Source organism: Pinus tabuliformis, chromosome 2_1 (genome assembly GCF_031772625.1).
Source record: "Pinus tabuliformis cultivar Carrire ecotype Pingquan chromosome 2_1, CPIR1, whole genome shotgun sequence".
NCBI lineage: Eukaryota > Viridiplantae > Streptophyta > Pinopsida > Pinales > Pinaceae > Pinus > Pinus tabuliformis.
Genome location: NC_142299.1, coordinates 165,716,864 through 165,739,849, shown reverse-complemented (window position 1 = coordinate 165,739,849; position 22,986 = coordinate 165,716,864). Strand labels below are relative to the sequence as shown.

The 22,986-nt window shown below is 38.0% G+C and overlaps 1 protein-coding gene across 4 annotated transcripts in view; it reads right to left on the bottom strand.

Annotated features, from left to right (window-relative positions):
* Nucleotides 1-4,515: 4,515 nt before the first annotated feature.
* Nucleotides 4,516-22,986, bottom strand: part of LOC149199244 (F-box protein At4g00755-like) — a 151,692-nt gene continuing 133,221 nt past the window's right edge. For 3 of the 4 annotated variants that reach the window (XM_089402355.1, XM_089402354.1, XM_089402353.1), the window contains exons 5-6: nt 5,604-5,722; nt 4,516-5,283 (exon numbers count right to left, since the gene is read on the bottom strand). In XM_089402355.1, the coding sequence (XP_089258481.1) occupies nt 4,938-5,283; nt 5,604-5,722 (465 nt within the window). In that variant the 3' untranslated portion in view covers nt 4,516-4,937. The remainder of the gene's footprint in view (nt 5,284-5,603; nt 5,723-22,986) is intronic. The other variant, XR_016253759.1, reaches the window with a different exon arrangement.

Below are 22,986 nucleotides of genomic sequence, written 5' to 3'. Positions count from 1 at the left end.
AATTCTGATACATGCTTTCATTCAAAACCATTAATAAAAAAATTCCTCTAAATACATGGCATTCAAAACCATTAGTAAACATTAGTTCGGTGTCTATCCATAAACCCTTTTAGGCACTGTTTTGTATGATGGTGGCAGCGCTTTGGATACATTTAATAATAATACAATTTTACTGATATTTACCTGGTGTAGATTGACCCGTCCACTATCTTGCGGGTAGTAGTTCCTCGCTAAGAAAATGGTGGGATTAAGGGGGCGACAGACAACATTATGCAAAGGGGATCAGAAAGAAAATGGCAGAGAAGTTTATCAGCATTCCAAATTCTGATAAAGTCAGTGTAGATATATATAAAAAACAATAAGGCGAGATAGAGATAGATGGAGTAGCAGCTACGCAGGCCTTATATTCATATCCTTTTTGAAGTAAAAGAAATTTACAGATATTTTCAACTTTTCCAGGTATCTTAGTCCTAGATGCTTATTTTTATGATATTTTGAAAATTACTAAAATTTAATTATAAATTTTAATATTTAATTATTAGGGAACAAAATCAATTGAACGCACTGAATCTATAATACATATCATTATAAAATGCCAAATTTATATATTTTGTTGTGATTATGCAGAAACAGATACAGATATATATACATTTCGTTTTCACCGTTGGTACTTCCCAATCCAGAAATATTTAGACTCATAATCTTTTGCAAACAGAGACACTCGTCGGATCCCTTTTGATAGAAGCGAACACTAATATTTTAAAGTTTTCAGATAAACGATGACAATGAATAGAATGGGCATAGATTTAAGATTGTGAATCCTGTGAATAATTTAAGTATGCGCACCTGTGAATGATATGTTTGAGACTGCTTTGCAGCTTTGTTCAGACTTCAGAAGAAGCAGCTTTCTCCAGACTTCTGAAGGAGCCAAGCTAATGCCTCCTGTAGCAAAATGGAAAAAATGCTAATGCCTCCTGCAGCAAAATGAAAAAGGGGAAGGGAAAGACAGGTATGCCGACTGCCATATAGTATTTGAGAAGTATTTGAGAAATCTGCAAAAGGGCGAGCACGCTGCCATATAGCATTTAGAATTGAAGAACAACGGAAGACAAGTGGCCAACTGAAGACAAGTGGCTACTGCCATGCAAAATTCGTGTTGTGGATATGCTCTATTTAACCAATGTTTTATATCCCAAAACTACTTTTATGCAAATTCTGCGGATCCCTCGCTACACGTATCAATTTTTTTTAAAATTAATAACAATCTATTAAATTATTATTTTTTATAGTGTAGCTCAGACATTCTTTCTTGTAGTTTCAGATTAATCGATTTGTTAGAAAAGCAAAAGAGCTGCAAGTGATTCAGTGGTATTGCCAAAAAAAAAAAAACCACCAGTGATTTAGTGTTAATTTACCTGATGACGCCTGCCGGTTTTCTTCCTTGATCTTTCGAGAGGCACGATCATTATCTATGGCTGTTACATGCGATATCAGGAAGAGAGCGAAGATGCAAATGGCCGCCATTAATACCAGCTTGGAAGCCAAAAAAAAATTGCAGAAAGAAATCAAGCACGAATTATGAGGTGCATTGGTGAAGAGAACGAGCGGAGCTGAAAGTATAAATAGAAATGGGGCTGGAGTTGCATGAATTAAATATAATACTCGTTCACGATTCCAAATGGACAGCCGCGCGTAACCAGAATACAATGAGAGCGGATGACATGTGAATAGAATGGGCATAATAAGATTGTGAATCCTGTGAATAATTTAAGTATGCGCACCTGTGAATGATATGTTTGAGACTTCTTTGCAGCTTTGTTCAGACTTCAGAAGAAGGAGCTTTCTCCAGACTTCTGAAGGAGCCAAGCTAATGCCTCCTGTAGCAAAATGGAAAAAATGCTAATGCCTCCTGCAGCAAAATGAAAAAGGGGAAGGGAAAGACAGGTATGCCGACTGCCATATAGTATTTGAGAAGTATTTGAGAAATCTGCAAAAGGGCAAGCACGTTGCCATATAGCATTTAGAATTGAAGAACAACGAAAGACAAGTGGCCAACTGGAGACAAGTGGCTACTGCCATGCAAAATTCGTGTTGTGGATATTGTCTATTTAACCAATGTTTTATATCCCAAAACTACTTTTATGCAAAGTTTGAATTTGAAGGTCTTATTGCAAGGTTGCATAACTTACTGCATCGAAAAAATCCTGTATCCAAAGTTTGAAAACCCTCATGCGCATTTATTGAATGGTTGCAAACATTCTGGATTGGAAAAAAACTTTTAACCAAAGTTTGAAAAACCTCATGCTTGGAAACTTTGGATAAAGCTATTACACCGGATAATTCATTGTGGATAATTTTTCAAATGAAAAGTTTGGGTAAAAAGATTACACCGGAATTTCATTTTAACATCGGGGCACGTGAAGCGTGCAATAAGACCTCCAATTCGCAACTTTGGTTATAAATTTCTTACACGGATATTTGCAGAGATAAACTTTGATAGTGCACAAATTTTTTTGGTCAAAGGACCGGTTAATGCATGGTCAACGATCAATCGATCGCTATTAGTCCCAAGGGAGGGACTAAAAACAGCAAAATCACAATGCAACTCCTCACAGTCCTATTCAAAAAAGATATATTTAGTTGTCTTGATAATGACCACATGAAACAGAAAATTCATATCCATAGAAATGTCTATATATCATATTTTTTACTCCAATTCAAAAATAATAAAAACATACTACTTTAACCTCAAAAATAAAATATATAGTCCATGCAGTTGTGAAATGTGTGTAGATTGTGACATGCAATACTTAAATAATCTAATTTGTTAACTCTTAATTAGAGACAAATTGACCTCGCACAGAATATAGTATCTTCCCTTCTACCCCTCCTAGAATCTCCCACCAAAAATTCCACCATGATCCCATTATCCATACCCCTTGAAACGAGCTGTCTTTTCTCATATCAAAAATTACTCTTTTATTGTGGTCCCAATTCAACTGCCTTTACCTGCGTGATTATCCACGTGCTCCACCAAACAATGGAGGTCCAATACGAAGGGTTTGATAAGACATCAAAAGTTATTTGACGTAAACGTATGATTTGTCTATATTGAATTTACATGGAACATGGTACATGGAAATGTTGGCACCGAGGTAAATGTAAACAAGGTAAAAGCTTTGTTTTCTCCCATCTCCGTATCATAGCAATATACAACTCGACTAAAAAACGGAACAAAATTTATGCTGCTCTTTCAGCCCTTCCTGGCTTCGTAGTTGAAAGCACCAATGCTCAAACTTGATGCATGATGTATCCAACTTGGTAAAAAGATCAAACATGAAAACTGAATAAAATGCAGAACTTGATCTAATATTTGATTTCACCAACAAAGCAAATAGGAAATTTTGAAGAGAAAACAGTGTACCCCCAAAGCTGGGGTACGAAGCAATGCCACTACAGTTCAAAATAGCGCCGTCACAAGCAGTTAAAGACAATGGCATACACGAGCGCCCCTTGTCTCGAGGTTTTGCTTGGCTTTTCCATTTGGCTCCCATTAGCTTTAGCTGCCTCTCTCCTTTTCTTTGGGAGCAAGCTCATGCCTCTCCTGACTATTCTCATGCCAACGTTTCATATTCAGAGGTTTTATCATCTTCCATCTTACCAATCTGTGCTGGTAGATGCCTACAATCAGATTTCTCCATTTTTTCCTCATTCGACTCAGTTATATTTTCCCCGTGACCATCTTTGCTGCCTATGGAGTCCTCTTTTTCTCCTGTCTCTAAGGTTGAATCTAGCTTCTTAGCTGAAGAAGGGGAGGTAGGAAACTATTGCCTACTACTCATCACAGGGTTTTCCCTCCAACAAAGGACCCATAAATCAGAGACCACTTAATGATTCTATTGAAAATTTGCTACAGATTGCCCGGATCTACCATTTTTTGGGTTTGTGGCCCTTGGCTGAAATGATTGCTAAGTCGGTCAAACCAAACTGGATAAATCGTCAGAGTCAGGCTACTCATGCAATTATTGTCTACCTCGTCTTAAAAGTCAAAAAGATACAAGAATCACTACATGGATGTTCCAGTAATTCTATCCATTTGAAATAGTTTCATATGAGAAGCAACTAGTCAAAATCTGGGGAGGGAAGGGCTCATTTTTATTTCCTGCTTGTATGAAAAGCAGCTACCTGTAGAATTTTTGTCCAAGTATTTTGTAGAAATATTTGGAGGCATGAAAAGATGCAGATATATTTCATAACATTATGACCAAATGTCAAAACTAACTACATCCCTTCAAAATAGTCATTCATTCTCTAATTCAATTAGTTTAGACACACCAACCCCAGGAGGCTCGCTTTTATCAAGTTCCAGTGTTGTTCCAGTGTTGCGACAGACAGACCTATTTGAACATTCAATAATAACCATAAATAAAATGATTACTAGACATCAGAAACCATTTTGAACAGGTCATATAACTAATAATATATTTAACCAAGCAGCAACATAAGCAAGGCATCTGTCCATCCATAATTTGCTTTAAAGGCTATGGATAACCATGAAATTGTATTTAATCACTGAGAACCATTCCAGTACAAATGCATAATATTCCATGCAAAGGCACTCAATGAATAATCATGATGGCCAGCGCCATTTGAGATGCAACCCCATAGCTCTAATGAATTGCATTTGATTGCTGACCACAAAGAAGTCCCGACTCCTGATTATCTATCTGAGACTACATGTAGATTTCCCCGTCACCATATCACCTGGCAATTAGCATATTCAAGAGCTTGAATCCAAAATGACAAAACAACAACTCTGCTGTACATAAGCAAACCAAATTATTTACTTTGGGCATAAAACACATGCAAATACCAGTCTTGAACTTGGAAGGAATACCAAATGATAAAGAGTTAAATTGAACTCAAGTATGGTATTCTTAGTCATATAACACATCATCATCTCCGTCATCTTCATCTGAATCCTGATAATCTGGAAGCATCAAATTTTCCACAGTTGCATTACCCAGCAATGCATTGAGAATTGAACGATTCCACAAAAGAATCCTTCCAGCCCGTATCTGTCTTATCCGCTCTGCAAAGGCATGCCAACCAGATGGACCACCAGCTTCATCGTCAGAAGATCCTCTTGAAGAATCTTCCGAAAATGAATCAAGATGTTCAGGTTTGCCTGAGTATTTTAGAATATAGTGTTCTTGTGACTCTAGTGCCTCAAAATCAAATGCAGAGGGGAGAGGTCTTCCAACAACTTGAGCATGGCACACACTGCAAAAGCAATCCATAAAACAACCCACATTATTCAGAATGCAAATAATAGTCTTTACCACTACCAAAGTACAATGTTAAGAACAAGACCAAATCCAATATAAACAACATACAATAAAGAAGAGAATCCAATCCATTTTGAGTTAATCACTTCTCAGAAGCTGCCAATCCAAAGCTCTAATTGCAAAAGATATTTATATTTTGAAAAAAATCAATATGGATCTCAAAGGCACATCAAACCTACCAAATTCAATTGTTCATATCAATTCCTAAATATAATAAAATGAGAAGAGACAAAATCCTTCAACTTGATTACTAACCATATATAATACAACCCGTCCATTTCTTGCTTCTGAACCCTACCAAGCAGTTCAATCTGCAAGATTCCCCCAATGCACAAAACTGGCCTTGGAAGTTTGAATGTTTGCAATCTATCCTCCTGAAATAGGACAACTCACATCACAACATCAAACAGAGGCAGAAATGTCCATAAGCAAATTAAAAGTGTAGATTTGTTAGTCATGATAATGCTGCTTCCACGAATGTGGTAAATGCCAACAAGTTCACAGCTAATTTTAATAATTATATCCACTTGCAATTGCAAGACTAAAACCTCTTGAATAGAAAATGACTCAAAAAGCTCCAGTTCACCTTAAATGGTTGAATTTGGTCTCCTCATTGTTATAAACTGATTTTCCCATTAATGTAAATAACATTTAAAAATATTGGTTTGAAAGATCATGCTTGTGCAAGATAAGACTCACAAGAACATCAATTCAATCTGATGATCGTTTACAGCACAATGATATATGTATTTACGTTACATTATTGTTTCAATATAGGTCCCCAAAAGAAGATAGATCTGTTCGTAAGCAGATATTTATTTTTCAAACACAGACCAAAAAGTCCATAAGCAAATTAAGTGTAGATTTGTTAGTCATGATATTGCTGCTTCCACAAATGAGGTAAATGCCAACAAGTTCACAGTTAATTTTAATAATTCTATCCACTCAGAATTGCAAGGTTAAAACCTTCTGAATGTTGATTTTTCATGACTTTCTAATCTGATAACTACTCCCAATGGTTGTTTCATTATTTCATCTTATGTCACATACATCATTAAGCAATTATACATAGAAAATCTCAACAGTAAAACAATAATGAAAGTAGGATCATGAAAAGACAGCCAAACACAAGAAGCAAAATTTTACACTAGGAAAACCCTAATTAGAGAAAAACCCAGCAACCTTTTCTTAGAGAAATTGTCCAATTCAACAAGACATACAATTTGATATTTTCCCAGTCAAATAAAGTCAAACTGATTAGTAAACAAGCCCAGGTGAAACCTGGTCAAACTGCCCACAAATAGCTTAAGTCAACTTGCAATCAAACTACCAGAGACAGGCCGAATTTCGGCCCCCTGCTCCTGCCCAGAAAACTCGATCTGCTGCCCAGAAGATTTGATGGTCAACGCATGTCAAACTTCATCCTTTTTGCTCTCTCTATCCTTCGCACATGTGAGCAGAAATCAGAGGATCTTGGGTGATCCGAATTTGCTCCAAATGAGTGAGCACTGAGGACGAACGGCAATATATAGTTAAGGTGCCTGAATAGGTGTGTCTTTTCACTGAGCCAACTTGTACTTCTTGGAGGGCCAACTTGACTTTTGGAGGCAAAATTCAAATTTTTCACTTTTATTTGGAGCTGACTTGAAACCAAATTTGAATTTTTCATTTTCTTTCATTTTGTGGGCTAATATAAATTATGAATACTGACCGCAGCTACCAAAATTCAACACTCCCTCTTAGCTATGGAGGTATTCTCTTTGGCTTCTTCAAATGCTCTCTTGTTGACAAAAAAAATTCCATCCCAAGAAAAGGTTGAATGAGCTAGCTATGTTGATATATCCATCCACGACATGTGGAAAGCATCCCACATCAACTCCATGCAAAGGAATCTAGTCACCCACCAGACACATACACTTTGCAAAGGATCTAGTCATCCACAAGACAATTTCCCATTGGCTAGTCCAACACCCCTGACACAGGACTAGTCCTTGTTTCACCATCCCACCAAGTCATCACTTGGAACCATGTCAGGCACCCCTAGACAAATGGTGAAACCCTAGGCCCATTTACCATTCCCACATGTTGTCACATGCTATTGAATGGTAAAAGAAATAATTTCCCGATGTTATGAGGCACTCACTCAACCCACTAGCCAAGTAACCCTTAGCAATATGGTCAGGTAACCCCTGACCGGGAGAGCACTCTAGGCCTTGATGCTCACTAGGCCAACTCCCTAGCCGCATTACATGGCCGCCAGTCAATACCCATGACCTACCAATATTATCTTGATCTAGGGAGAATCTTCACCCCTTGACGCTACAAGATCAACACTCCCTTTAACCAAGGTAAGATTTCTTAACTACTCCAAGCTTGTCCCTGAAAACTTCATCTTGGGACAGAGACTTTGTGAGGATGCCAGCAACTTGCTCGTTTGTAGAAATGCATTGGAGCATCACTGCTCCTATCTGTACCACGTCCTGATACTTGATCTCAATGTGCTTCTACTTGTCATCACAATTTTCTCCAACATTTGATCAAACAATCTCGCGAATAGCTTTTGGAGCCACATTGCTTCCCAACTTGCAACATAAGCTACAATATACTTTTCTTCAGTAATGCAATTAGCTTCCTGCTTATAATAGCAGGTCCCAAGCTGAATCATCGTCTGTCTTTTGTACTTTCTGCCCAATCTGAACCTTTAAATCCATGTTGTTGTACTTCATCATTTGAGACATATCTCAATCCATATCCAACAGTACCATGTCGATATCTCAACACATGTTGTACCATAGCTACTTTTCGATCTCTTTGACTGGGTGCTCCCTTTGACATTGAAACAAATCTTGTTGTGGCAATCCTAGTTGCTCCCTCTGCCACTCAACTTTTTTAGATTGGTAACCATGGGAATGGCCATGGACTTGTTGTCCATCATCCCAAATATCTAAAGAATTGTAACAATATACTTCCTTTGACCAAGGAATATCTCATTTGGTTTCTACCACACTTCTAGTCCCAAGGAGTAACGTATCCAACTAAGATCCCTCATCTTGAACTCAGAGGTCAACTCCTTCTAAAATTGAAGCAAGTCTTGACTGCTCCCTCTATCACAGAAGTAAATCCTCCTGTCACTGTTGCTCCCTTTGTCATGTGAGTCTTTTTGCTCCCGTCAGAAACAAGTCATATGATAACAAGATCAACCAAGACTCATTAGATATTCATCAATCCGAGAATACCATGCACGAGGTTTGTACAAAGCCTTCTTTTGTCTACATACATGAGAGTCCCTCTCATGTACCTAAAAGCCCTGAGGTAGCTCTATGTATACTTCTTCTTCCTCAATTACTCCATTGAGGAAAGCGATCTCCACATCCACCTAATAAAATTTCAAGCTCATAATAGAAGCAATAGAAATAATAGTTATAATAGAAGTGTACTTGACAACTGGGGCAAATGCCTCCTCATATTCCTCTCCCTCTTTCTAGGAGAATCCCTACTTTGTATTTCTCTATGTTGTCATTTACCTCATACTTGTAGATCTACTTGAATGTCACCGTTGAATTCTTTTCAGCACAATTTCCTTCATCATGGCATTCTTCGAACTTGTTGGCCTGCCTGCTCCCTCTGAACTAGGAGCTCTGCCAGTCATCAAGTACGATTATAGATGTCAATACAATTTCTCCCTATTGAACACAAACCATTGATCCTGAGAAAATCCCCTTGCCACAAACTTTGCTTCGTTCTTCCAAAGCTTTCATCTGCTACCAGGGCCTTGGCAACCTTTACGATGTACTTGCAAGCCTCATTAGGAGGTCATGGAAGAAACAATTATAACTAGCATAAGAAAAAAAGACAAGAGGCTAACTTAATAATAAAGTGATAAAGCAATAATCAAGGAAGAAAGACATAAAGAGTACTTAGCTTTTGTTCCGAGGATTGAAGGGATTAGACAACTCTCTTGATCCTTACCTTCTTGCAAAAATCATTGAAATCCATCTTCAAACTCATCATCCCAATCCTCATTATCAGCATGTCACTTTCCTTTTCTTCCTTGCATGAGCTAGGATTTCTTCTTTCAGCGAAAACATCGATCTAGGTCTAGCTCTAGGGTTTTATCCACAAACCCTAGGGCTTTCTTATCCAAGACTTCTAGTCTTCTAGGCTTTACAAACCCTAGATGTTGCAAATTATCCTATTGTAGTCAATATATGTGGGACAATCCCTCAAATCCATATGCAACTGAATTGAACATCACTAAGTGTCCAAAACCATAAGTTGAAAGAATGCACCATAGAGTCCCCATGCCACCACATATGTGAAGAATTTGTCAACAAGGTGATTGCCCCTTCAACTGTAATGTCAGAATACTTCATGAATGTCTTCATGTCATTCCAACAAATTTGTGCCATCAACCGATCCTCAATAATAGCGAAGTGTCGAGTGTGCTCTCTTCAGAATACATTAATGATAGTGAACCCATTCTTCATTTTACTTTTGATTGCCTTGATGTGCAAAGAATAGACTCCAGCATTTTGGGTTGGGTATCCACTTATCTAAGTGAATGAAGCCTGGAAACATGTCACATTCACAAAATAGGCCCCATCCTTAATCATTTACAGCACCCAAATACCCCAACATTATAGCGTGCTTGGATTGCTGGATAAAGTAACAGGTTGCATGTTGTTTATATCAACAGGATTGTTGTTTGTTACTATGAATGGAATTTCAAATTTTGAGCCATACCATATACATTGTTAATGCATGCCATCATATCAAACCTTTGAAGATCATTGATCATGGTTGAACCTCATCACTGGAATTTTATTGCTTTACATAAATAGGTGAAGGAGCTCCCTCTAGCTTTGGAGCAACTTCCAACTTTCCATTGCATACAATTTCATACTTTCTTGCAGATTGTCCTCCAATGCTTATCCAAAGGTTTCTTTACACATGCTTGTCAAGGATCATAAAAGGTTCATGGCAAGGTACAACTTTTGTTTCTGTCATACAAGGCAACAACTTTAACGAAACTTTGATACAAGCCTCAACACAGTTCTTTCGACCTAAACTCGGTCTCCTTACATGAACAACAGTTTTAGGATTCATCGTTGGCCTTTCTGCAATACAGAGACACCTTGGCCTTATTTCCAAAGGCTCTGAGTCCTCTTGGCTCCCTTTGTAGGCATGTTGCTTATCCTCATATTCTTCCTTAGCCTATGGCCTTAGCACAAAACTATTGTTGCTCCCTTTTTATGCCATGACTGGCCTCTTTAAGGTCTCAACCCCTTCTAATCACAAGGTTGTGACTCTTGGCTTCTTATAGGGCTTTGGCCAACAGCTTCCTAACTCGACAGCTTTATCTAGCAAACAGGACCTGGCCCTAATCACCTTTCTTGGCAGCTCTGCCTTAGGTCTCCTTTTGCTGCTAGATCTCAAGTTTATGAGGCTCGGACTTAACCTTTCTTGTGGCCTAGAATACATGTAGTTCATCATAGCCTCTATTTGCGGCCTACATAACCTTAACCTTAGCTCTTGCTTGCAGCCTATATAGACCTTACTTGGTCTGATCATTTTTATTCCTGAGGCCTTTTTGCCTTCCTAGGTTGGTCACTAAGGCCGAGTTTGTGACTCAAATATTAACCTTGATCCTTGCTCTTCATCAAACGATCCATACGAAGCTCATCTAGACTGAATCAAAACCATCCTTGACTTGACTAGGGCTACACTTTCAATGGCTTCTCTTTAACCTTGCACTGATACCATGTTGATTTTTCATGACTTTATAATCTGATAATTGCTTCCAATGATTTCTTCATTAATTCATCTTATGTCACATACATCATTAAGCAATTATGCATAGAAAATCTCAACAGTAAAACAATAATGACAACAGGATCATGAAGAGACAGCCAAACACAAGACACAAAATTTACCTTCGGAAAACCCTAACTAGGAAAAAATCCAACAACCTTTTCTTAGATAAATTGACCAATTCAACAAGTGATACAATCTGATATTTTCCAAGTCAAATAAAGTCAAACTTATTGGTAAACAAGCCCTGGTCAAACTGTCCACAAATAGCTTAAGTCAACCTGTGATCAAACTGCTAGAGACAAGACAAATTTTGACCCCTTGCTCCTACCCAGAAAACTCAATCTGTTGCCCAAAAAATTTGATGGTCAACACAGGTCAAACTTCATCATTTTTGCTCTCTCTCCTTCACATGTGTGGTCAGAAATCAGATGATCTTGGGTGATTTGAATTTGCTCCAAATGAGTGAGGACGAATTGCAATATATAATTGTTGAGGTGCCCGAATAGGTGTGTCTTTTCACTGAGCTGACTTGTACCACTTGGAGGGTTGACTTGACTTTAGAGGCAAAATCGAAAATTCAGATTCAAATTTTTCCCTCTTTTATTCAATGTTCCACGGAGTTTCTAGGGCAGGGAAACGCGGGAATGGGGATATGCACAAGGGTGACATATATAAGCAACCCCAAAATTTAGGGAAATTTCACACGAATGTAGGGGCATCTGTTAGGCCCCTATACTACTAGTGTAACCCCTTATTGTTATTAGAATAACCCACTTATTATATTGATGTGCCCATGTAGTGCCCATATTGTTACTATTGTGCCCCATAGAAGCCCACTATTGTTATTATTGTGCCCTTACATTATTATTGTTATGTCGGCTCTGATTATGTTATGACCCCTTAGACTCCTATATATAGAAAGGAGGTCTTTTCATTTGTATCATCCAAGAATTGTTCATTTATGTAATGTAAAGGAGGTTTCCCCCTCGAATACGCTGAATTCTAAGGCGTTGATCTATCTTTTCTTGAGCTGGTTTCATAACATTTGGTATCAGAACTTTGGATTCTAGGGTTTCGCTGCTCCAAACAGGTCATCGTGGCATTTTCGCTATAACTTTTTTTCTGTGACGTTTCAGAAGTCGCAAAAAAAACCCATTTGAGAAGAAATTGCGCTGAACCTTGGGTCCGAATTTCAGAGCTTTTCGTGCGATTTTTCGAAGATATGATCTGAGGAAGTTGGTCTTTTTGCAGACTCCTGAATTACATTCAAAACAAGTGACCTGGGGAAAATCGTCATAACTTTCTCTCTGGGGATCGGATTGAAATTTCGTAAGAAGGTAACGAAAGAGGACGAACTGCAGTTTCTTGTATGCATTTTTCAGATCCAAAGGTTGAAATAGTGACTCGTGGCACGTCGTACAAGTTCGCTCTACTGAACTAGTCTATAATCAGGTCATCTTGGGAGATTGTGCATAACTCTTTCTTGGAGAATCCAATTTGGATCAGACTAGTGGCATTGGAAAGAGGACACAGAGGGCTACTACAGGTCACAATTTCAGAACTTAAAGATCCGAAAGTATATAGTTACAGTCGTTTCAAGGTAGAGCTCCTAAAATCAAGAAAAAGCAAGATGAGGAAGTTTGATGGCAAGGATCCGGTAAATTGGATACTTCAGATGGAGCAATATTTTGATATACATGGTGTACAACTGTTACAAAAGGTATGTATTGCATCTTCATATTTAGAACCAGATCAATTTTTATGGTACAAAGGGCTTTGTTCTCGTAAACAACTTGTTACGTGATCAATTTTCACGGAGGAAATGATAGCACATTATGAGGATACAAAGAGCAACACCTTCTTTAGAGCAACACCACAAAAATTGGAAAGAGTAAAAGGGCTTTGTGACATAGTGGAAAGCAAAATTATGGAAACCAGGAAGTGTACCCCTCACAACTATAAATATGGAAGTGTTGTTTCTCCTAGCCTTCCACAACCTACAAGGGTTACACCACAACAATTGGAAGAAAAAAGAGAAAAAGGGGTTTGTTACAATTGTGATAGCAAATGCATTAAAGGTCATAAGTGTGCCGAGAAGAAATTATTTTACATAGAATATGAAGAGAAGGAAGAAAAGGATCAAGAAACAACAAAAGAAGATATACGCCAGGACCCCACCGCAGAGAAAGAAGAAATGAATCAGACCATATCTTGTAAAGCATTGGCAAGAACTACCACTCCTCAAACTCTCAAGATAGAAGGACATATCAAGAAGAAAAAGGTGCAAGAAGTGAAAGATCACATCGAGAAAGAAGAAATGAATCCAACCATATCTTGTAATTCATTGTTCGAAATTACCACTCCTCAAACTATCAAGATAGAAGGACATATAAAGAAGAAAAATGTTCAAGAAGTGAAAGATCACATCAAGCATCAAGAAATAAATCCGACCATATCTTGTAAAGGATTGGAAGAAATTACCACTCCTCAAACTCTAGAGATAGAAGGACATATCAAGAAGAAAAAGGTTCAAGCAATGAAAGATCACATCGAGCATCAACAACAAGTTCTCCAACTTTTAAAGGATAACGCCACTTCGGTGCAAAATCAAACAAAACAACAGGCACTTAAAAAATGGCGACCTTACCGAATGGGAAGACTCTTCAATGATGAAGATGTGGAAGCATTGTTTTGTGCTATTTATATTATCCAACCAGATTGGATAAACGAAGCAAGGGATGAATGGAAGAAGGACGAAGAAGTATGGCCACTTATTCAAAAGTTGCAAAAGATCCCAATTCAAACAATATTTCCAGAAATTAAAGAGGAAGGAAAAATCATATTGGAACATGGAACAGTCACAAAAACAAGAACCCGACAGCTACGAAATCGATCAATTTCAGAGTATCTCATCAAGTGGAAGAACTTACCCGCTGAATATTCCACATGGGAGGACAAAAATTTTATACAGAAGCATCAAGAACTACTCAAGCGTTGAGGACAATGCTTTTTGAAAGAGAGGGGCATGTTAGGCCCCTATACTACTAGTGTAACCCCTTATTGTTATTAGTATAACCCACTTATTATATTGATGTACCCATGTAGTGCCCATATTGTTACTATTGTGCCCCTTAGAAGCCCACTATTGTTATTATTGTGCCCTTACATTATTATTGTTATGTCGGCTCTGATTATGTTATGACCCCTTAGACTCCTATATATAGAAAGGAGGTCTTTTCATTTGTATCATCCAAGAATTGTTCATTTATGTAATGTAAAGGAGGTTGCCCCCTCGAAAAGGCTGAATTCTAAAGCGTTGATCTATCTTTTCTATCTTTTCTTGAGCTGGTTTCATAACAACATCAGAGTCATAAAAATTATAAAATTATTAAAAATTTAATATATAAAAATAAAAAATAAAATCCCAACAATATGTCAATAACTAAGTGAGTAAATATTAAAATCCCAACAATATGTCAATAACTAAGTGAGTAAATATTAAATCTTAATAATTATGAAATGTGCATCTAAATATGATCATCATTTCGTATTAGACTATTATGAATCATAATTATCATTTGAAATTTCTGTAATCATCGATGTAAAATTGCAAATCTAAAAGTAAATTACTAAATTGAATCCATCAATTGACATTATGCAATGTTCCATCTAAATTCATCATTTCGCAATGGGCATTGATATTATGCAAGGTACATCTAAATTAAATTAATCATTTGACAATTGAAATTACACAATGCACATTGAAAGTAAATTCATCATATGACAATGACATTATGTTGAAGTCTAAAATAGCCATAGAATACTAAACTAAAAGTAAACATAGAAAGCAATGAAATACTAGTAAATTCTCATAAAGTATTAAATAATAAATCGTAGCTCCAATCCGATGGCTCCAAGTCACAAAATGAAAATCGCAACTCCAATTCGGCAACTCCAAGTCACAAAATGAAAATTGCAGCTCCAAATGCCTCAAGTCCCCAGTCGATGGTAAATCCGAATAACAAACAAATTGCAAATGGAAAATGTTGAATGGCAACAGCAAGAAAATCTCGAGCAACAATGTAAAATGTCAAGCGGCGGTAGAAGGAAAATGTCGAGCAGTAAGGTAAAATAGTAGGGCTAATAAGAAATGTGAATGATTATGTTTTAATGTTTTAATTTATCCTTTAGTTTTTATTTTCATTTTTTTAATTATATTAAAATTTGTAATTTGTTATGTTTTTAATAAATTAATTGTTATTAGCAAAAAAAATTGGGGGGACATTTTAATTTTTTTATGTTTTTAATTGCTATTAGCAAAAAAATTTGGGGGGACGCGGGGGCACACTTTTCGTCACCAAAAAAAAGTACCCTTGGAGTTTCCCTAAAAAGGCAGACGTGGGGAAACGTTTCCCCACGAGTTTCCCCATCCCAGGAGCGTGGAGGAACAAGGAAGTGCGTCCCCCACCCTGTGGCGCGCATCCCCGTGGAACATTGCTTTATTTGGAGTCGACTTGAAACCAAATTTGAATTCTTCAATTTTCTTTCATTTTGTGGGCTAATATAAATTATGAATACCCACTGCAGGTACCAAAATTCAGCACTAAATAGGAAATTAATCAAAAAGCTCCAATTCACCATAAATGGTTGAATGTGCTCCTTATTGTCATAGAAAAAATTTCCCCTTAATGTAAAAACATTAAATACATTGGTTTGAAAGACACATGCTTATGCAAGACAAGACCAACAAGAACCTCAATTCAATCTGATGATCACTTACAACACAATAATATGTATTTACATTACATAATTGTTTCGAGAATAGGTCCCCAAAACTAGATAGATCTTTAGCTTAAAATTTAACGTAAAGAGTTTTTCCCATCTTAAAATAACATCTTTTCCTTTTGCTTTCCTTACATGCTTATAATTTTAAACATGTTGCGGCGATAACACTCAACTAGATGTCTGTAATAAAGAATACATTAAAAGTTAATGAGCTAACATTAGAACACCTTCTAATGTTAATAGTGGGTCAATTTCATGGAGTTTGGTTAATGTTAAAGATTACATTAAATGTTAGGAAGTCAACATTAGACTAACTTCTAATCTTAATAGTCCCATCAATTTGTGGGGTCTGATGGAACACTGACTTATGAAAACAAGTGTATGCAAGACAGTGTGTAAAATGATTCCACTTTAATAGAGCTTTCTCTCGCACACACACAAAAGATGCAAACAAGGAAAATACCATCTTTGAGAGGACATTATGCACAACATGTGCAATACCCATGATTTAATAATATGCAGCCAACCTTGTTAGAGGAGCTCGGAACAAGTCCCTTGTTTTACTCCCATTGGGAAAATGGATTATGTCAAGGTTTTAGTGTTAAATTTAGGTATGTTCTATGCTTAGAGCAATTTATTTCAATTTTCATAGTTAGCTCAATATCTTTTCCAGATTAGCAATCACATCAGCGTTAAAGTAAACTGCAGATAGAACATAAACATAAATCGCAGAAGACAAGCCAAGACAAGAGAACACAAGATATGGCGCTAGCCAGGGACAAACCCCAATGTGGGGAAACCCTTCGTCAATTCTTCTTATATGTTCTTCAATAGTTCAGCACAGAGAGAGAGATAGTACATTTACAACAGAAGTCAACACTTCGACTTTCTAGATAAGAGAATAGATCATCTCTACATGAGATCAGTTGAAGACATGCTGCTTCAACTGATTCTCCAAGGTGACTCCTTCACCTATCCTTGTGTTGCATCTCGTCCACATGCTGCACCTCACCGTGCTGCTCCAATCATTGAGCTGCTCTCATCACGGATCTGCACTCAATGTTGCACTCATCATCACAATGTTGGACCTCATGCTGTTGTTGTCACAGTGTCTAGCACTGTTGTACATAGTGCCACTGCTGCACCATGCTTACTGTGCTACTGCTGCTCCTATGTACAACTGCTACACCAATTGCCATTGCTGTTATGACTTGTAGTCTTCCACACAGTCAGGAGATAAGTCTTTTTAGGACTATAGTTTACCTTGGAGAGCTTTCTCTCATGCCACGCTGCCCTTTGAAGGTGTTGCCCACCCTTGACAGTCTTTAACACAACCTCAGTTGTGTGTTATGGCTTGCAGCCTAGCACAACAGCTAGTTGTAACTTTTGACCTTCCCAAATGATACCCAAACAGTCTCAAACAGTAGCGTTGCCTTCCTCATGAACACGGCCAAGCTGACAACACTTACCTGCACTCAAACGCATACTTCTAACCCTTGACAATGGCTCTGTCCATCTCTTATTACAGTAGCATTATACAGCCCTTAGAACAGGTCTGAGGCAACCTTTCTGGAGGACTGTTCCATCCTATATGAGCTCTCAAACAGCTCCCTCTATCCTCTGCCTTCTAGCAAGATACACGGCCTCCTCTTCAGCCCTTCAGTCTTCCTTTATCACATAGTCACCTACAGCAAACACACTGTCCATTCTTAGTGTTGTGTTAAGACACTTTCTTGCTGCGTTCTAGGGCTACCTGTGCTGCGTCTTAGGGTCTTTACATAGCTGAGTATTAGGGCTCCATTGACAGTGGCTTTAGGCTTCTTTGACTGCGAATATAGAGCTTCTTAGGACAGCGGATTTAGGGCCTCTTGGGACAGCGAATTAGGGCTCCCTGTTTGCTGCGTATTGGAGCTTTCTTGACAACAAGTAGGACCACCCTTGACAGCGTCCTAGTCTCCTTTATGACTGCGGATTAGGGACTCCCTTTAGCTGTGTTTTGGAGCTCTCTTTACAGCGGATTAGGGCCTCTCTTTAAGTGTAGATTAAGGCACCTTTGACCTGCGGCTAGGGCACTTTAGGACTGCGCATTAGGGCTTCTCCTTCAGCTGTGTATAGGCCTCCTTCACTGTGGCTAGATCTCCCTATTTGGACAGCGGCTAGGCTTCCTCCTTGAGCTGCGAATATGACTCCCTCTTGACAGCGTATAGGGGTTTCTTTGAGCTGCGTATAGGTCTCCTCTTACCTGCGAATAGATCTCCTCATAAGACTGCAGCTAGGGCTCTTTAGTTGACTGCGTCTAGGGCTCTCTTAGAAGACCCTTTCCACTACGTCCTCCTTGAGAGAGGACAACCCAAACAAGTGGAGAGGAGAGATCAAGAGAGATGAGTGTGTGAGGAATGACTCTCAAGTCATCTCCTTTTATACTAAAACGTTGAGCACTTGTGGGGTTTATTTGGTTGCTGGCCGACCTTGACGAATTGTCCCATAACACAAATAAATTCATATCTTCATGAATACTTATCAGAATCGGATAATCTTTAGATCAATCTACACCTCTCGATGAGAGGGATCCAAAAAAAATATCAGCTGCCATTAATAAGATGACCCACATGGAGTTTGGCCCTAGTTGCCAATTTTAACATTTAGCCAACAATATAGATAAACTCTTGAACTTTACAATTTGTGTATGTCACGAAGAAATGACTTCAGACCCTAACCCACTATTTGTGGAGATTAAGTTCTTAATTTCTAACCCCAACACTTGGATAATTACTTCCTAGCAGATTAGATCTACTAAATAATGTCTGAGATTTTAACACAAATAAGATAAACAACAGAAGCAAAACTAAATACCAATCTCACAACTACATGCACACAAGATTCATGCCTTTCAAATTAGTTCTTCATTCAAATAACTTCAGAACTTAAAAGAACTCCCTTTCTAGGATAATGGCCCACTAAGGAAAATACATACAACAAGAACATGGATATAATCCAGCTATCAAACCTTAGATCTATCCTTCAACCTGCTTAGCTGATATGGATCTCCTTTGTTGCCCATTGCAACTTCTTCGAAATTGGCACACTTGAATGGAAGTCCTTCTCCACCCAACCATAGAGATGTCCTTCTATCAATGTCTTGTGCTCACTAGATGTGATGCATCTTCTCCCAAAGCCTAGCCTTTATTTTATAAATTTGAGTTGTTGACTAAATCAACAATCCTAATTGTTGATATTTGTAGCTCAAGCAAGTACTTCTACATAGGCCTAAGGATCTAGGAATGCAAAATACGCCAACAAGATCTCCCTGTGATACTTGCTCTAAGTTGAGCAAGTTGCTTTGTAACTTGGGAAAAGCACATAAGTATTATGTTGCCTCAATGAGCTAAAGTAAACTTCGGAAAAGTAGACTAAATTACTTTAGTGACTTTGTTTTCATCTCATCTGTTGATCTCAACTGAGGCAAGATCTAATCTCGGTCATCAATCACTTTAGAGATTAGGGTTAGGGATTTAGCTCAATGTAAAGTTATAAAAGAAGGTTTGCGAGAGAGAGAAGACACACCATACAATGGCACTAGCCTTAGGAGTGTGATACCCCAACGTGTTGGGTCTGTTGCACCCATTTGTCACAATTCCAAGGAAGCAGTAGTGCCAATTTTTTCAAAGATCAGGATCATCATCCAGCACTTTATTATGCCATTGTAAACCCATTCTGCAAGTTTGTAATGTAAATGATGCTAGTACGACCATTAAATTATGTAACAACCTAAGTAAGCCTATGATTTTGGCGACGAATTTTATCCTAGGAGGTTTTTCGTCTCACTGACTATCTGTGTTTCTAAACACGGTTGATCGCTCTAGCCTCGACCCTAAAGCTAAGGTGAAATTTATCGACAAGGTCTTAGGTGAATCCTAGTGTTTTAGTCGATTCTATTGTAAAAGTGATTTGGGAATAATTTAAGCTATTTGGCTAAATTATTTTATTACAGATCACTTGGTCTACTGGATCATATTGTGTCGCAAAATTGGGTAAGTTTTATGATGGCCTATAACGAAACGAATATTCCCCTTTTGAGGGTTGAATTTGTAAAATCTTATGTAAAAAATATTTTAGTGCATGGTCCCTCATAATTAGACACCATGGCTAAAATATTTGAGGGTGGAAAAATAATTAATCCCTTCACGAGTCAATTAATTAATTTTTCTCGCAAAAACAAAATTAAATCCTAAGCCAAAAAATTAATTAATTTAGAGTCAAAATTAAAATGTTAGAGAAATTAATTTCTCTAAGTAGAAAAATTCGTGGGTCTAAAATAAGTTAATTTTTTGAGGTCCCCCACCAACGGAATATTGAAAATTTAAAAAAAAATTGGACCCTTGGACCTTGGTGGTTGAGTCAAAATCAAATTTTTGAGGAAATTAGTTCAAAATAATTATTTTTGAACTAATAAAAAATGGTTTTAATGAGAAATTCGAAAATTCCTCAAAAATAAATATTTTCGACGACAAAGATTAAAAGTTGATCAAGTATTTATCGACGGTCGAGATTATTTTGACAGGGATCAAGCCAACTAGCTGTTATTTTCCACTTGGAAGGATTTCTCTATAAATAGAAGGCATTTTGTTTCTATTGACATAAGGATCTGGGGTCAAATGTGTTGATTTCTGGTAACATCAGATGTGCTCTAAGTCTCAAATTTTGCAGGGAGGCTTAGACACATGTATTCCACAATATCCAGAAATCGTTTTGGCAAATTCCACCCGGAGATAGTTTTATTAAAATAATTAATTATTTTTAATGAGTACCTAAGTCTAAACTTAAGAAATTAAAATAATTAAAGGGTATTAATCTAATTGTGGGTGAAACTTTTAAAAGAAGACAAGGATCAAGTCAATATGATCTAAGCGATTGATTAGGATCTAATTCGGGTCGTTGAATACTCAACTAGAGGATTATAAAAAGGACTTCGATGGGCATTTGGAAAACACATCAGGCAGATATTTAATTACCCGAGTAAAATCGATTTCCTCACTAGTCAAAGTTCGGCAAGAGGAAATCGATTTAGAGGGAGAGTTGCAGGCAAGGAGGAGAGAGGGTATCAGCAGCAATCGAGAGGCAAGAGCAAAAGAAGCAGAGCAGAGAAGAGACAGCGCAGAAGTTGCAACGCAAAGGGACAGTGCAGATGCTGAGACGTTGGGACTGCATAGTCCCTACGCAGAAGCTGACGCAGCGAATGACAGAGGGGGCAACAGGTCCTCTCCCAAATCAGAATCTCGCCAAGGAGTGTGAGAAAGTTGTCTGTAAAATTATCACAAAGCTATTTTTTCTATTCTGCTAGTTGCATCTTGTACATGAGATTTTTGTTGAAGATTAATAAAGAAACCCTCATCTGCTGCGCCGGTTTTCCCACACTGGGTTTTTTCTAGGGACGATTGTCCAAAAATAATTGTGTCCAGTGATTATCCTTGTGCTAGTATTTTTCTTTGCATTTACTTTCCACAGTATTTTAATTGTGAAGGTTGCAGTAGAATTTATTTCAATATTTGTCGTAGAAACACTATGAATAACTTATTTCTGAATTAACAAGTAGAAGAAATAATATCAGTCGCTGCAGTAGGATTTTTGTTTTGAAATTTTCACATGGTATCGGAGCTGAGATAAGTGCAGATCGGAAGAGCCAAGCGTTGGAGAGGAGAAGGGAGTTTGAAATTACTGCATAGACAGAAAATCGACACCCCGGAGGAATTGCGCAGACCAGTCCTGGAGGGGAAAATTTTTCATAAGAAAATCCCTCTTCGAGTGAGTCGACAGAGAGGAAGATATCCAGGTTGAAATTGCCAATAAAAGAGGGAGCAGCGCAGAAGCTTCAACGCAAAGCAGTATTCAAGTAAAGACGCAATCTTTTCTGTAGCAGTGGTTGGGGGCAGATGTTAGGGTCCAACCCTAACCCCTTTATTTATGTAATAAACCCAATAGGGTCGAGTCATAGTTATAATTAGTTAAAGAGTCAATAAATCCCGTATTAATAATTGTAAGTGGTTGACCCGCATTTAAGAAAGGGACCACAGTTAGTTGCAAACGGGCCATAATTAATAAATAAAGTGGTTAACCCATGTTATGCAAAGGACCACTAGTCGTTAGGTTGTTGAAGGTCATTTAGCTATAAATAGTCGTAGTTAGAAGGGAAAGATCATCGAGTCTTATTTTGTAATCGAGCTCTGCTCTGCTGGAGGTTGCCCCCTTGAAGAGGCAAGTGAACATTGCTTTTATCTCTGAATAATAAAATACTTGTTGTTTTTCTCATTTTATTCTGTGTTCTGGGTTGTATTTCTTTGCATATTTGGTATTCTGGAATTTCTCGCAAGTCAAGAGCATAACAAGTGGTATCAGAGTGCTTTCCAGGGCCAGTGGTACCTCCATTTTTGCAGAATTTTTTTTAGGCTAGAGAAGTATTCCGGCGTCTTTAAACCACGAGATCTATAATTGAGCGCATAAATCTGCAAATTTGGGGAGGCATGCACGCAGGAAATACAAGAGGTGGTCACACTTGTTGGACTCCCCTGTAATCCCTGTGGATACCCCTTCGAGTAGTAGTGCATTAGACAGAACCGCGCACGGACTGCACTTCCACCTAACCTCTAGGTATATCGGAAGCACCCTAGGCTCACCTGAAACCAGTGTAACACGAATCGGCGATTGTTCGCGGAGGATCGCGAGTAAAAAACGGCTCGCCAAACAAACGATCCAATTCAAAACTCTGCGGGTCAAATTCGCGTTGACTGAGTTTGACTCGTGGTCAACGCGAGTTTGACTCGCGAGTTGTTGACATAGATTGTCATTGATGTCAATATGGCAATATTCGAGGAGCCAGAGGAAGCAAACAGAGCCATCGGAGGAGCAAAATAGAGCTATCGGAGAGCTATCGGAGCAATGGATGCCAAAGAATAAACTATTGGAGAAATGGATGCCAAAGAATACACTATCGGGAGCTATCAGAGCAAATTATGTCAAAGAATACACTATCGAAGCAAAGTAT